Source organism: Pecten maximus, chromosome 13 (assembly GCF_902652985.1).
Source record: "Pecten maximus chromosome 13, xPecMax1.1, whole genome shotgun sequence".
Lineage (NCBI taxonomy): Eukaryota > Metazoa > Mollusca > Bivalvia > Pectinida > Pectinidae > Pecten > Pecten maximus.
This window is the reverse complement of record NC_047027.1, coordinates 39,081,798-39,100,115: the sequence shown is the minus strand read 5'-3', so window position 1 is coordinate 39,100,115 and position 18,318 is coordinate 39,081,798. Positions and strand designations below refer to the sequence as shown.

General features: G+C 37.4%; 1 protein-coding gene across 1 annotated transcript; it reads left to right on the top strand.

Annotated features, from left to right (window-relative positions):
- The first annotated feature begins 8,281 nt into the window (after positions 1–8,281).
- LOC117340764 lies at positions 8,282–17,544 on the top strand. The gene is made up of 5 exons (XM_033902526.1): positions 8,282–8,299; positions 9,393–9,679; positions 10,477–10,561; positions 14,506–14,612; positions 15,713–17,544. Exons 1-5 carry the CDS (start codon positions 8,282–8,284, stop codon positions 17,505–17,507), a joined length of 2,292 nt encoding a protein of 763 aa, XP_033758417.1. The 3' UTR covers positions 17,508–17,544.
- The last annotated feature ends 774 nt before the right edge of the window (positions 17,545–18,318 follow it).

Genomic DNA, 18,318 nt, shown 5'->3' with positions numbered 1-18,318 from the left:
TAAGCTGGTCTTACTATTTAACTTGTAGATTTTGTGTTTTTCTTATTAAATATGTGTTTTTTCTTTTATAAAACGAAGTTAAATATGAAATATAACTGTTTTAGATACGTCTTTTTTGCAAAGGATTTTACATTAAGATCTCTACACCACACATTAAGATCTCTACACCACACATTAAGATCTCTACACCACACATTAAGATCTCTACACCACACATTAAGATCTCTACACCACACATTAAGATCTCTACACCACACATTAATATCTCTACACCACACATTAAGATCTCTACATCACACATTAAGATCTCTACACCACACATTAATATCTCTACACCACACATTAAGATCTCTACATCACACATTAAGATCTCTACACCACACATTAAGATCTCTACACCACACATTAAGGTCTCTACACCACACATTAAGATCTCTACACCACACATTAAGATCTCTACACAACACATTAAGATCTCTACACCACACATTAATATCTCTACACCACACATTAAGATCTCTACACCAAACATTAAGATCTCTACATCACACATTAAGATCTCTACACCACACATTAAGATCTCTACACCACACATTAATATCTCTACACCAAACATTAAGATCTCTACACCACACATTAAGGTCTCTACACCACACATTAAGGTCTCTACACCACACATTAAGATCTCTACACCACACATTAAGATCTCTACACCACACATTCTTTTTTCACACACAAAATAAAGCATATGGATGTGTACATGTAACCTCATCTTAGTTTCATCAAAATACATCGCCAATGTTAAAGGCATGTGAGAACAAACAAGACAAAACAAACCAAAACACTGATCAATTACAAATGAAACTATGTCTTTTGGGGTATATCACTTTAGTTCTAAACGAGGTTTACATTATCTCAAACCTTTTTCAAATGCTCCTTGATACGCCCTCTTTTCAATTGTTGTCCCCGGAAATGATCTTTGATAACGATGATAACTGCATTGATGTTTAGGAGTTGCTGAGTTATCTATGTTTGTAAATGTAACGTTTTATAATAATCAAAATTTCATTATCTACATGATCGCAGTATTTGTTTTATTATAAAAACAAATAAAAAGAAAAGGAAAATAGCAAAAGGAAGCCGTAAAAGGTAAGGCTGATTTTCAAATCTCTGACACTCACATACACAATGAACTATAGTCTTATGTTCCATGTTACATACAGTACATGAAGGGCTAGTAGGTATTCTTATTTTATAATGGAAAGTATTTGTAACCAAAATATGATTGTAAACAGGAACAACCGTAATGTTTAACTATCAGTGACAGTAAAATGGTGGGCTGAATATGTTGGTCGATGTGACAAGTTTTTCTCTATCGATCCCCATAATGATATAGGCATAAGAAATGTTGTTATCCCCTTTTACTGTTGAAAAATATTTCCAAAAACTGTGACATACAGGCAAAGGGGACCTTTCTAAATAAGCATTATGATTTCTTATAAAAGGTTTGAATATGATTGCGAGTGCATATATTCGTCAAAAGCGTGAAAATGTCACATTATCTAAACTTAAATTAGGTCACTAAATTCAAAAGGTTTATTATCTATTTTGATAACCTTATTTGTACCACGCAGCGGTAAGTAATAGTTTCTTATCTTATAAATCTGAGAACCTCAGAAAGATTAAATCTAAGTAGGGTGCTGCCCCGGTGTATGATCGTAGGAGGCGACTAAATTTGAGATCTTATCTTTTCTCTTCTTTCTAGCAACATTCTTCTTCTTAAAGTCTCCTGAGCGTTCGCCTCTGTGAGGAAGTTTTGTGGCTCTGATACCTGGACGAGACATACCAACGTCTATAAAAATGGTAGTTGTCACTCATGCTTAGCACTGATTTATTGGGTTGGGGCGACTGGATCGCTTGTTGTCAGTATATGATGACCAGGTGTGGTGGCTGTTCGACATGGTAATATGCTACAGTCTACTAATAAAGTCGGCATCAGCTCCGCTCTGTCTTAAGGAGACAAACAAATTCAAATTCAAATTTATTTGATTTCTTCTTTTATAAGATAATGCATAAATATACGGCGGTTTCCACACACTTATCATAGGCATGAATCACACACACAGCGGAGGCCGCCCTTAACTTACATGTAGATATCAAAACAAACTAATGATTAAGTCTGTTCCATCCATTTAAACCGACACTGGGTCTTCAAGTTTGTTCCTTGCGTTAAAACTATATATCCAAACTAAATTTTAACAATTAGATCCATAGTATAGATCCATCATTGTGTTTGACATTAAACACGATTTTCCATGTGATTGTACTAGTCTACTTATCCATCCAAGCTCACGAAACCCATAACGGCACGAACACCAGTCATCTCGTCAGTCATCTTTAACCTCAATCTATATAATTTTGATTCATCATAATTTTCTTAAATTTGGCATTTATCATATGCCACACTGGGTAATATATCTTTCTGGTGGATTTGATAAGGTAATATAGATAATTAAGTTGTAAAATCAACCATGTCTTAAGGACGCATACTCCCAAATGAGGTAAAATTTTAGTTGCACATATGTATTAATGACAATCCAAGATGCTTATTCACGCTCTCCTAACATTTAAATGACAATCGGACTAGACGCTAGACCAGGGGAATCTTTGCGATATGAGTGTATAAAATTTATTTTTATCACGAGATTTGTCACGGAGCCGAGAACGAGGCTACCACAACGTACTCTACACATACATATCTAGTATACATGAACTTGTCCTACAATGCTTTCATTTGAACAGTTTAGCAAAATATTCTCGTAATAACTGATCAATATAAACAAACATACAACTAAATATTTAATTTTGAACTATAGCGATATGCATGCAACAAAACATCGTTACATCTCTGATCGGTGATGTTGACAATGGTCGAGGAATATACGGTAACAGCTAACCAGCAATCAAACAAACGTCCGGCAAAATCGGAATTCGAGTCTATTCCTTTTTCTTCTCTTGCTAAGTTCCAACGAATCAATTCTTTTCTAAAGGCAATCCTGGGGTTTTGCCGATTCCAGTTGCATTGTGGGGCTAATTCGCATAGAAACTTGGTCCGTCGGACCCAGCTATTATTTTAGGGAATTTCCGTTATACTTTTATAAATACACATTTTCCTCCAGTTTTTGGTTCCCGATAATTTGTTAGGTATATATTTAGTCTGAAAACTGTAAAGAGGTCTAAATGTAAACATCTTTATATATTTTCCTGTGTGTATAGGGCTTTAATAACACGGTATTAGGGCTTTCAGTTACGGGGTTTACGATTTTTCATCAAAATTAATTTTGAAACTTAACTTCAATGCACACTGAAACCTATCCCCTTGTCGGCAGATATTGTAAAACTTCATGTGGATTATTCAAACCAACACTTTCTGTTTTTTAGTTGTTCTGTTTATGTTTTTTCCATTACGAGGCAGCAATTCAGAAGATCACATAATAAAGTGTTCGCTACGAGTGTTGTTCAATCTTTCGGACATTGAGGACAATGAGAGGCTGTCGTTCCATCTTTCGGACATTGAGGACAATGAGAGGCTGTCGTTCAATCTTTCGGACATTGAGGACAATGAGAGGCTGTTGTTCCATCTTTCGGACATTGAGGACAATGAGAGGCTGTCGTTCCATCTTTCGGACATTGAGGACAATGAGAGGCTGTTGTTCAATCTTTCGGACATTGAGGACAATGAGAGGCTGTTGTTCCATCTTTCGGACATTGACGACAATGAGAGGCTGTTGTTCAATCTTTCGGACATTGAGGACAATCAGAGGCTGTTGTTCCATCTTTCGGACATTGAGGACAATGAGAGGCTGTTGTTCCATCTTTCGGACATTGAGGACAATGAGAGGCTGTCGTTCCATCTTTCGGACATTGAGGACAATGAGAGGCTGTCGTTCAATCTTTCGGACATTGAGGACAATGAGAGGCTGTTGTTCCATCTTTCGGACATTGAGGACAATGAGAGGCTGTCGTTCCATCTTTCGGACATTGAGGACAATGAGAGGCTGTCGTTCAATCTTTCGGACATTGAGGGCAATGAGAGGCTGTCGTTCAATCTTTCGGACATTGAGGACAATGAGAGGCTGTTGTTCCATCTTTCGGACATTGAGGACAATGAGAGGCTGTCGTTCCATCTTGCGGACATTGAGGACAATGAGAGGCTGTTGTTCAATCTTTCGGACATTGAGGACAATGAGAGGCTGTCGTTCCATCGTTCGGACATTGAGGACAATGAGAGGCTGTTGTTCAATCTTTCGGACATTGAGGACAATGAGAGGCTGTTGTTCCATCTTTCGGACATTGAGGACAATGAGAGGCTGTTGTTCCATCTTTCGGACATTGACGACAATGAGAGGCTGTTGTTCAATCTTTCGGACATTGAGGACAATGAGAGGCTGTTGTTCCATCTTTCGGACATTGAGGACAATGAGAGGCTGTTGTTCCATCTTTCGGTCAATGAGGACAATGAGAGGCTGTTTCTCCATCTTTCGGACATTGAGGACAATGAGAGGCTGTTGTTCAATCTTTCGGACATTGAGGACAATGAGAGGCTCTTGTTCCATCTTTCGGACATTTAGGACAATGAGAGGCTGTCGTTCCATCTTTCGGACATTGAGGACAATGAGAGGCTGTTGTTCAATCTTTCGGTCAATGAGGACAATGAGAGGCTGTCGTTCCATCTTTCGGACATTGAGGACAATGAGAGGCTTTTGTTCCATCTTTCGGACATTGAGGACAATGAGAGGCTGTTGTTCCATCTTTCGGTCAATGAGGACAATGAGAGGCTGTTGTTCAATCTTTCGGACATTGAGGACAATGAGAGGCTCTTGTTCCATCTTTCGGACATTGAGGACAATGAGAGGCTCTTGTTCCATCTTTCGGACATTGAGGACAATGAGAGGCTGTTGTTCCATCTTTCGGTCAATGAGGACAATGAGAGGCTGTTGCTCCATCTTTCGGACATTGAGGACAATGAGAGGCTGTTGTTCCATCTTTCGGACATTGAGGACAATGAGAGGATGTTGTTCCATCTTTCGGTCAATGAGGACAATGAGAGGCTGTTGTTCAATCTTTCGGTCAATGAGGACAATGAGAGGCTGTTGTTCAACCTTTCGGACATTGAGGACAATGAGAGGCTGTTGTTCCATCTTGCGGACATTGAGGACAATGAGAGGCTGTCGTTCCATCTTGCGGACATTGAGGACAATGAGAGGCTGTTGTTCCATCTTTCGGACATTGAGGACAATGAGAGGATGTTGTTCCATCTTTCGGACATTGAGGACAATGAGAGGCTGTTGTTCCATCTTGCGGACATTGAGGACAATGAGAGGCTGTTGTTCCATCTTTCGGACATTGAGGACAATGAGAGGCTGTTGTTCAACCTTTCGGACATTGAGGACAATGAGAGGCTGTCGTTCAATCTTTCGGACATTGAGGACAATGAGAGGCTGTCGTTCCATCTTTCGGACATTGAGGACAATGAGAGGCTGTTGTTCCATCTTTCGGTCATTGAGGACAATGAGAGGCTGTTGTTCCATCTTTCGGACATTGAGGACAATGAGAGGCTGTTGTTCAACCTTTCGGACATTGAGGACAATGAGAGGCTGTTGTGTCATCTTTCGGTCAATGAGGACAATGAGAGGCTGTTGTTCCATCTTTCGGACATTGAGGATAATGAGAGGCTGTCGTTCCATCTTGCGGACATTGAGGACAATGAGATGCTGATGTTGACCTGACCTACGCTCTACACTCCCTCCATTTTGTTTCCTTTGGTCCTGCCTCCCCTCCCCTCCCCCCCCCCCCCCCCCCCCCCCCCCCCCCTTCCCCCACTTCCACTTTGCCGTAGCAGCATGGACGTTGTATAATAATCCAGTACACCTGACATATAACGCCCATGTTACCACACGCTTGGATTTCCTCAACAATATATGTCGATACGGTTAAATGTTGTGTGATCAGTGTAATAGCTGTTTGTGGCAGTCATGTGTACGGCGATACTGAGAACCGCGTACGTGTAAGTCGATTACTTACACAATGATACAGGAGGTTAACGTTCATAAACATTGGCCTATCCACTTCTCAGGTATAGAATCTGTGTTGTTTGTCCCGTGATGACGTAAAAATAAGGTTAAGGGTTGAAACTAATCCAGATGTCATTACCAAGAAACTTCGACAAGCCCTAAACCCAGGCACTGATGGGCGGAGTCTAAATGAGTCAACATTGATTTAATTGTATCAATCCTTTACTCCAGACCGAGATAATATGTATATTCTCTTCAAACCAACCTTAATAAAAGTTATCCGATTATAAAAGTATACATTCACAGAGAGATTAGTGTGGAGGGGGGGGGGGGGGGGGGGGGGGGGGGGGGGTAAATTGGGAAATAAAGATTCTGAAGTTGTGCCAACAAGTTCAAGGGAGTTAATAACAAAGTATGTATTTAAAAGTAAAAGTTTTCAAAATATTTTAGATTTATGTTTTATTTTAGAAAAAAACTGATGATAGGGTTTAAGAATTATTAATTAAATTTTCCCATTTTTTTCCATTCAATATTAAATTTTGATAAAAATAATTCGACTTTATTAACCGCAATATGTCTCTGAGTATAATATGTATCTTTGATAACATTCTTGAGAGCCGCTACTGACATTTGATGTTTGTAAACATCTCACTTGGTAAATATAATGCTTTATAATTAAAATTATGGTATTATCTACCCTACTGCTGATACTATTTTGACGAAATAAACCAAAAATGAAGGTTTTCTTATTATAACCAAATGGGATAAACAATGCATCAAGAAGAAACTGCAGAGATTCGTGTACTTTCTCACATTCCCATAGTGTATGACTAATTGTCTCTGTCTCAGACTTACATTGAACACAAATAGCACTATCTGTAAGCGCAACTTTAAATAGATAAGAGTTTGGTGTTAGAATGTGTTGGTTTATTCGGTATTGCAACCGTTGTAATTTAGAATTTTTAGTGACAGTAAAAGGTATCATATATATCATTTTCCATGTGTCCTCATCAAAATCAAACAATGCATTCCATTTGGTTTTCCCCGTTGATTTGTGAACTATTTTGGCACAACAAATTATAAAAATCTTGAGTTCCTCTCTTATGCTTCATGACACAAATACCCTTACCCTGTACTTCAACAAATGGAATTAAATTTTATATAATTGAAACGATTTCACCATCTTTACAATTGGATAATAAGTCACGACATACTAACAGGATATCATTTGCAGTATATGACAGTATAGCTGATACCCACTCGTGACACCATTCCTTACGTGTAGGTATGCCATTTATTTATAGGCATAACAAGTTCTCGCCACTGTCGTCAGGTCTCTAGGTACAAGTTCACGCCATTTCTCTTTGTAAATACAAACGTTTCAAACTTTTGATCTAAATGTTGACACAGCTGTGTACAAATGGCGGCTCGGTGATGTAAAATGAATTTATCAAAAAGAGCAAGAAATGTATTTTGGCACTTCAAAAGGAAATATTTAGGTTAAACTCACGAATTATGCATATACAGATGGAGTGGTCTTGTGGACACAGAATCGATACTGTAACCTTTTGTAACCAGGTTGGATAGGTACTGGGCACAACCGTAATGTCTGTTTCTATCATAAAAAATGTCCGTCCTGTATTATATAACATTATCAATTATTTTATATTTTATTATAAAATTATATTTTATATATCATACCATATAATATCGGCCTGTTTTCCGGAGCACTCGTCCGTGTAATATTTTTAAAGGTGATATGGGTAGCGACGTGACGTCATAAAATCTGAATGCGAAACAAAATGGCAGTCTCAGGTTCAGCCTCCATATGTTGACTTAAAAACCTGTCTGAATATCAGCTTTCTAAGAAAATAAACTGAAGTTTCTTTTCAATTCATATGAGATTCGAGATGGTATTTATTTATTTTTCTATCGCCAAAATTAAAAAAAAAATCTAAAACTTCGTAAAATATGATACGAAATGAATACTTTTATAAGACTTTATATTATTATCATGTTAACCTTGTGCACTAGTACATACGGATTTAGAAGTCTGGAGTGTACGTGACAACAACGGAATTATAATTCAATATAAAGGAGAAACATGGCTTGTACTGAGGATTACATCAAGGATAGACACACAGGTGCTGCAGTTAATAAACGATAAAGGCGACAACTGTACCTCAATTCCATCTACACACTCCAGGATGGAGGCTGTGCTGTTAGTAAGTTTATATCATTATATTATATTATATCATACTCTATTATATCATATCATATTGTATTATGTAATATTATATTATATTATACTTTATTACATTATTTATATCATATCATACTCTATTATATCATATTATATCATATTTTATTGCAAAATATTCTATTGCATTTTTGCTAGTGAAATATCTAGAGAATATTGAATGGTGTCCCGTTAAATATAACATATATTTCACGAGTATGACAGAATATCGATATTTTCATGAGTGCGAAGCACGAGTGAAAAATATCGAAATATTCTGTCATGCGAGTAATATAAGTTATATTTAACGGGAAACCATTCAATTTTCTTTTTATTACATTTCATAAACTTAAAAACAAAATTTAAAACATCGAAAAATTAACAGTGTCAAAAAGTGCAGGAATCAGTAATGACGTCATCTCTTTGTGACGTTACTCAACATCAACTTGACGGCGCCATTTTGAAAGGACTGATCAACGCAATTTAAGCGTTTTCTGCAGTTATAGGAAAATCTGTGCATGCATAGCTAACGTCATGTGAGTATTTTGTCAAAAAGTAGTCTGAAAATTTCAGAAATACAGCAAAATAACCAATTTATTTATCTCCACTTCGATTGGGAAAATCCGCATGTTTCAACGAGGTGAACACAAAGGTCCGCTCTGATTGGTCAAAAACGGAAAACTTATATTTTCACTGCAAAACTTATATTGTGAGTTTCGCACTTTGATTGCTAAGCTCAAAAAGAGCAGTAACAAACGACGGCCATTGAACAGAGCGCAAAACATTCCCAGACGGGCAAACGCTCTATAGAACAAACGTGTCAATTAGAGAAACTAGATATAGACTGAAATAAACATTCCCAGACGGGCAAACGCTCTATAGAACAAACGTGTCAATAATAGAAACTAGATATAGACTGAAATAAACATAGATTACTGCTCACATTGAACAGTGTATAGTTGTGTTATCAGGAATATCGGGAAGGGGGACGATTTCATTGAAATAGCTTTACAACGTTTAAATATATTATAAAACAATTTTGCTTTCCTCGTAATATATTCGCTGTTGTCCATTTGCAGGCTGTCGTGCTTTCTGCGCTGTCGGTATCTTACGCCGACATCCAGTCCATAAGTTATCCTGCCAAGCTTGAAGAGTTATATAAAGCCTTTGGTAGTAGTGATGCGGTGGAGCGAATAGGGGAAAGCATTGGTAGCTACAGCATTTCTACCTTCGCATTTAAGAATCACCAAAAGATCAACCCGTATGTGCCTACTGACGCTGTACGTAACTACATCAACAAAGCATCGCAGAATAACTTCAGAACCAGGCGAAAACGGGCATCTTTTTTACCCCAGGGACAGTATAGGTAAGCTCACACATTAAACCTTGTCAGCTAATCACTTTAAACTGTCGACGGGTAGTAAAATAATATATAACATGCTTCTAACAAAACGCTAATTTGGTTTCTTGAAGTGAATTAATCTTTAAAAGACTTTATATTAATCCGATGGTTTTACTAGCACTTTCTGCAGCCGACCAAACAAAATTCGACCGAACCAGTCAAAATGATAGCTCCACTGCCAATATGGTAGCTCTACAACTGATATGATAACTACAACCGATATGATAACTACAACCGATATAACTACAACCGATATGATAACTACAACTGATATGATAACTACAACTGATATGATAACTACAACTGATATGATAACTACAACTGATATGATAACTACAACTGATATGATAACTACAACTGATATGATAACTACAACCGATATGATAAAACTACTAGATCTTGTTTCGATTCGTTAGATATCACAAAAACATGGATGTAAACGCGAGCTTTGGTCGATTCCCCAATGAAAGACAGTTTCTAAACACAGATACCTACAATTGTGGTATCGATGTTGCCTATTCGATTTTTTTTCTTAACGCCTCGCGCTGTCACAGTTGTATTTACATGTGTTCATTATCAACAAAAAGCAGATATAAAGGCCAATAGCCTTCAGTAAGGGATCCTGTTTCAGAAATTCAGAGTTTGAGAACAATCAAAGAACATTATTTTGAAAAATAGAATTACTTCATTGATAAATCATTCGTAACAATTCGTCCGACAGAGGAGTCTGGTGATATCAGTGATATACTTGTTTCTGACAGGTTACGGAAGGAGTACCGGATGATGAGTAATAAAGAGAGAAACACCTACCATTATTGTATGAATCAACTTAGATTCAACACTACAGTAAGTTATTGCTTCTATTAAGTTTACAATTAACCAGCTGATTATCGTGTGGCGATGTCCGTCCGGTAGGTATAAACTTTGGATTCGCAAGAAACTTTACCCCTCATTTTTTCTGAGTGATATTTATATGTAATTGTAAATGAGTGGTTTTGATATATAACTGTTCCTGTGTGGTATTGATATATAACTGTTCCTGAGTGGTATTGATATATAACTGTTACTGAGTGGTATTGATATATAACTGTTCCTGAGTGGTATTGATATATAACTGTTCCTGTGTGGTATTGATATATAACTGTTCCTGAGTGATATTGATATATAACTGTTCCTGTGTGGTATTGATATATAACTGTTCCTGAGTGGTATTGATATATAACTGTTACTGAGTGGTATTGGTATATAACTGTTCCTGAGTGATATTGATATATAACTGTTCCTGTGTGGTATTGATATATAACTGTTCCTGAGTGGTATTGATATATAACTGTTACTGAGTGGTATTGATATATAACTGTTCCTGAGTGGTATTGATATATAACTGTTCCTGAGTGATATTGATATATAACTGTTCCTGAGTGATATTGATATATAACTGTTCCTGAGTGGTATTGATATGTAACTGTTCCTGAGTGATATTGATATGTAACTGTTACTGAGTGATATTGATATGTAACTGTTCCTGAGTGATATTGATATATAACTGTTCCTGAGTGGTATTGATATATAAACTGTTCCTGAGTGGTATTGATATATAACTGTTCCTGAGTGGTATTGATATATAACTGTTCCTGAGTGGTATTGATATGTAACTGTTCCTGAGTGATATTGATATATAAACTGTTACTGAGTGGTATTGATATATAACTGTTCCTGAGTGGTATTGATATATAACTGTCCTGGGTGGTATTGATATATAACTGTTCCTGAGTGGTATTGATATATAACTGTTCCTGAGTGGTATTGATATATAACTGTTCCTGAGTGGTATTGATATATAACTGTTCCTGAGTGGTATTGATATATAACTGTTACTGAGTGGTATTGATATTTAACTGTTCTTGAGTGATATTGATATATAACTGTTCCTGAGTGGTATTGATATATATAACTGTTCCTGAGTGGTATTGATATATAACTGTTCCTGAGTGATATTGATATATAACTGTTACTGAGTGGTATTGATATATAACTGTTCCTGAGTGGTATTGATATATAACTGTTACTGAGTGGTATTGATATATAACTGTTCCTGAGTGGTATTGATATGTAACTGTTACTGAGTGGTATTGATATATAACTGTTCCTGAGTGGTATTGATATATAACTGTTCCTGAGTGGTATTGATATATAACTGTTCCTGAGTGGTATTGATATATAACTGTTCCTGAGTGATATTGATATATAACTGTTACTGAGTGGTATTGATATATAACTGTTCCTGAGTGGTATTGATATATAACTGTTACTGAGTGGTATTGATATATAACTGTTCCTGAGTGGTATTGATATTAACTGTTCCTGAGTGGTATTGATATATAACTGTTCCTGAGTGGTATTGATATTTAACTGTCCATAAGTGATATTGTAAATCGAGTACTACGTCCTCCGTTGATCTTTTGTTTGCATATATTCCTTCTTAGGTTTTTACCGATCTCTTTGATCAAATCTTGCTAAGATTTACAAACATGTCTTTAGCAACGTTTGGATGCCCAGTAAGAATTTATTCCTGTGTCTAATTCATTTTGATGAGAGAAACACTGTAATTAAGGCGGGCGTGTATTGTTAAAGTAACTATTTGATCTTCTCTCCAATTGTATCAATTTGGATGTTGATATATCCATTATATTATTATCGGTTTAACTCGAGATATCTGTTTTGTTACTATTGGTGTGACTCGAGATATCTGTTTTGTTACTATTGGTGTGACTCGAGATATCTGTTTTGTTACTATTGGTGTGACTCGAGATATCCGTTTTGTTACTATTGGTGTGACTCGAGATATCCGTTTTGTTACTATTGGTGGGACTCGAGATATCTGTTTTGTTACTATTGGTGTGACTCGAGATATCTGTTTTGTTACTATTGGTGTGACTCGAGATATCTGTTTTGTTACTATTGGTGTGACTCGAGATATCTGTTTTGTTACTATTGGTGTGACTCGAGATATCTGTTTTGTTACTATTGGTGTGACTCGAGATATCTGTTTTGTTACTATTGGTGTGACTCGAGATATCTGTTTTGTTACTATCGGTTTAACTCGAGATATCTGTTTTGTTACTATTGGTGTGACTCGAGATATCTGTTTTGTTACTATTGGTGTGACTCGAGATATCTGTTTTGTTACTATCGGTTTAACTCGAGATATCTGTTTTGTTACTATTGGTGTGACTCGAGATATCTGTTTTGTTACTATTGGTGTGACTCGAGATATCTGTTTTGTTACTATTGGTGTGACTCGAGATATCTGTTTTGTTACTATCGGTTTAACTCGAGATATCTGTTTTGTTACTATCGGTGTGACTCGAGATATCTGTTTTGTTACTATTGGTGTGACTCGAGATATCTGTTTTGTTACTATTGGTGTGACTCGAGATATCTGTTTTGTTACTATTGGTGTGACTCGAGATATCTGTTTTGTTACTATTGGTGTGACTCGAGATATCCGTTTTGTTACTATTGGTGTGACTCGAGATATCCGTTTTGTTACTATTGGTGTGACTCGAGATATCCGTTTTGTTACTATTGGTGTGACTCGAGATATCCGTTTTGTTACTATTGGTGTGACTCGAGATATCTGTTTTGTTACTATTGGTGTGACTCGAGATATCCGTTTTGTTACTATTTGTGTGACTCGAGATATCTGTTTTGTTACTATTGGTGTGACTCGAGATATCTGTTTTGTTACTATTGGTGTGACTCGAGATATCCGTTTTGTTACTATTGGTGTGACTCGAGATATCTGTTTTGTTACTATTGGTGTGACTCGAGATATCTGTTTTGTTACTATTGGTGTGACTCGAGATATCCGTTTTGTTACTATTGGTGTGACTCGAGATATCCGTTTTGTTACTATTGGTGTGACTCGAGATATCTGTTTTGTTACTATTGGTGTGACTCGAGATATCCGTTTTGTTACTATTGGTGTGACTCGAGATATCCGTTTTGTTACTATTGGTGTGACTCGAGAATACGTTTTGTTACTATTGGTGTGACTCGAGATATCCGTTTTGTTACTATTGGTGTGACTCGAGATATCTGTTTTGTTACTATTGGTGTGACTCGAGATATCTGTTTTGTTACTATTGGTGTGACTCGCGATATCTGTTTTGTTACTATTGGTTTGACTCGAGATATATGTTTTGTTACTATTGGTGTGACTCGAGATATCTGTTTTGTTACTATTGGTGGGACTCGAGATATCTGTTTTGTTACTATTGGTGTGACTCGAGATATCTGTTTTGTTACTATTGGTGTGACTCGAGATATCTGTTTTGTTACTATTGGTGTGACTCGAGATATCTGTTTTGTTACTATTGGTGTGACTCGAGATATCTGTTTTGTTTCTATTGGTGGGACTCGAGATATCTGTTTTGTTACTATTGGTGTGACTCGAGATATCTGTTTTGTTACTATTGGTGTGACTCGAGATATCTGTTTTGTTACTATTGGTGTGACTCGAGATATCTGTTTTGTTACTATTGGTGTGACTCGAGATATCTGTTTTGTTACTATTGGTGTGACTCGAGATATCTGTTTTGTTTCTATTGGTGGGACTCGAGATATCTGTTTTGTTACTATTGGTGTGACTCGAGATATCTGTTTTGTTACTATTGGTGTGACTCGAGATATCCGTGTTTACGTCACTCTAGCTGTAACGAGTACATAAAACATCGCAGATATCTTCTGTATTTCATACATTGATATCCAAACGTTATTATATACAGGTTAGCGGTACGAGTGGATATGGGGCGTTGGAGTCTTTACACAAAGAAAACATTAACGCTCACGGAGGGGTGAGCTTTCTGGCATGGCACAGGGTCTACCTTTGGGCGTAAGTACACTGTGGTATTCCTATTTACGTTCTAGCAACTGCTAAGTTGATAGGAGGGTTGTCGTTAGGGTAGATGCACTATGAAGGTGTATATATCACCCTATAAGTATAGTATATATCATTTACAATCAGGAGTGACCTGATAGTATAACATTAATGATTTCAGCCAGGGGCTACTGAACATTAGATTCAGGACGTAGGTCATGAGCAGTTTTCGCCTGTGCAGAGAAATATGATGGGTCAAATTCTAGAGTAATATAAAACAGATAAAAATCGTGTAAAAAAATTCAACACGAACACGTACACAATTAGTTGTGTACAAAGTTGTGTAATATGGATTAATGTTGTGTCCCCTTGTTTTGATCACTCAGTATGTGAATAGTTCATTGTTTCAACTCGTATTTTCCGATGACGTCTTATTGGTTATATGTTTCCCCGTTGTGTTTACAATGCCTGACACGGAGGATGCATAATTTATATATCAGTGTTTTTATTCGCTTTGTTTGAGGAGAGAAAAAAAGAAAACATTATCAATAATCAGGTATGGATGTACAACTATACAGTTGGCGATTCGCTCAATGCATCAGAACTCTTGCGCACATCGGCTGATTTGAAGTCTTGAAATTTAGCCAAGGAACGAGAAGTGTTGTATTATCAACACTATAATTTAGACACAACTTAATCAGTGATACCTTACTTCGGTATTATCTTGTTTAACGCCCTATCAACAACAGTGGCCATTTATGGACGGCCTCCTCTAGTATGCCAATTGAGTTGGGATGTGCATGCATGTGGTGTGCTTGGTGCTTTAGTGGCTATGATATAAAAAGAAATGTGCCTCCTATTTGATATAGCACCTCAAACTTGAGTTTGTTCAGCTGCAATATATGAATATGTCTATCGTCGCAGATGAGATCATGACCCACCCGGACTTGTATTTATTTGGCAAAACAGTGAATGTAAACCGTTTTGATTTTGACAATTTCACTTGTTGTTTTGAGATTTTAAAACTGCTCACATAATCCAAAGGTTATCGCAATTACATATGTGTAGTATGAAAGATTACAAATAATATTTTTCATTTTTCTCTATTTTTTCAGATTAGAGAACGCATTAAGAAATTTAGGAGGTGATTGCAGTCAGTTGACATTGCCATACTGGGACTGTACTGCAGAGTTCTACGCTAATAGTATCGCAGTCGACTCTGCAAGACATTCAGCGATCTTCTCAGAACAATTCGCAGGGAGTGGGACTGGGTATGTTCAGGATGGACCGTTTAAAGATTGGGGTCTTTTCAGACAGGTCGTGGAACAGGGGGATTTGTTTAGCCGTGCCCGTATTGAAGAGTTAAAGTCTGATGGGACAAATTATTTAATAGCAAATCCATTTTCTTATTATTCGTTAGAAATGAATCATAATGGAATACACAGGTTTGTAGGAGGCGGTCTTTTGTCTATAACTCTTGCCCCAAGAGATCCTATCTTCTTTTTACTGCATTGCTATATCGATTATGTTTGGGAGGAGATTAGACAGGCTATGACAGATAGAGGCCTGGATCCATCAGTATACCCGTGGACATGGGATGATGATCACTCTAGTGATAAAGCTATGTCGGGGTTTCCGTCATGGACAAATGAGGAGGGGTATTCTAACCTGTGGTATGAGAGACATGTACGGTACCAGCCGTCATTCAGCTGTCAGGACGGCACTTGTAGCAATACTGAAGGTTTGGAATGCGTCAATATTGTAGACGAAGGTCAACAATGTATGGCGGTTCCTTTACAAGATACGAATAATGGCATTACAACTACTCCACCCAGTAATGACATAACAACGTCGTCACCCGACAATGACGTAACAACAGCTCCACCCGATAATGACGTAACAACAGCTCCACCCGACAATGACGTAACAACAGCTCCACCCGATAATGACGTAACAACTTCTTCACCCGACAATGACGTAACAACTGCATCACCCGATAATGACGTAACAACTGCCCCACCCGATAATGGCATCACAACCCCTCCAACAAATATTGACACGTCTGTTCCACCGACCACTACACTACCGTGGTGGTTTTGGTTTGGGAGGAGAAGAAAACGTGAAGCAACTCGTCAAAGTCGCCATGACTGTACTTCCAAACATATTGGTAGAGCCACACAATCGAAGGTCCATGTGTGTGATAGTCACACTTGTCCATCAGCACCGACGTCTATGCAAAACACGTATACAATAAATGACGTCACTGACGCTACTCAGTGGGTCTATATTCCAATAAAAGTAATCTATGAAAGACCTCGAGGACTGAAATTCCACGCTTTTGCTTCCTACAGTAGAAAAACCGCCCCGGCCATCAATTCAACCATGGACATATTTGACCCAGCATTCAACTCATATTTAGAACGGCACTTGTATACCGGAGACGGCCGTCCATACGAGTCCTGCCGAATTAATGATGCAGGCTCCGCCAAAGTCTTTATTAGGGCTGACGGCATTAACTACAGTGGAACCTCTATGGAATATGCAATCGTAGACGAGCGATTTCCACTAAGTTCGCAAAAAGCATTCATCCCGATAAAGGACCCTACTGCTAATCATACAGAAGTGTGCTTAATGGCGTATGATTCGTGTGGCCGACTCTGCCTTCCCACGTGTCACCTGAAGGGTACACAGCCGTCTTCATATACACCTTGTACCGGATGTATCAGAGTCACTAATACCTTCCCTAAAATGTACGGTCGGTCTATTGCTGATATTGTCGCTAACCAATGGACATTCAACAAAGCTGCCAACACAGAATTCCTTGACCCTGTCGAGTCAGATAAGGATACATTTTTAAAGTTTGTGTGTGACGCTTCTTCAAAATTTCCATGGCAACGACAGAAACCTTGATTGAAATGCCTACAATTATTTCTCAACCAGGAAGGAATACTCGTGGACATTCAAAGCTTCGTTCCTCTTAGTCATGTGCTAGATACATTTTGTTCTAATAAATGTATGCGTTAACATTTTGTATGTTTAATTTTATTTGGTTTTGCAGTTTAACATTCAACTTCAAAGTGAGCACATTAATTATTGAATGACCAATTAAACGATACACGATTTGGAGTATTCTACTAAGATGCTATAAATATGATAAATAGAATTAAGATAAAAAAAAAATAGATTTTGGATACCTGAACAGCGTTTTTTAAAGACAAACAATCAGACCTTTTATAATGCTGATATATTTTGTTAATACAAATTTGGAAACTTCGATGATAAAAAAACCTCTAATAGCAAACTCCTAAAAAGTTCCCCAAAAACACTATAGGAGCAAGTTTGTCACTTTCCTGGCTGTTACCATTTACTGATGTTTAGCGTGCATTGGAAAACGTATTGATTAGGATTGTTAAAAGCCTACAGTCCACATAGATTCAGAATTTATGGTGGAGATATACTGACCTACATGATAACAAATGCACTAAAGAACAAAAGTATGCCAACCCCACATAAATACTGGTGTAAGTCTTTAAAGGTCCTAACATTTTATCAGCGTTTGATTCCCCGGACATATAAAGGTTTCGGGTCGCCTCGCGGGAAAGATATCCAAAATAAGGTATATGTCATATAAGGAATACCTACCAGGAGCATTAGGAACATAAACAAATGGAAAATTATGTTGCTAGACCACACATATGTGGACGCTATTTTATCAGATTAC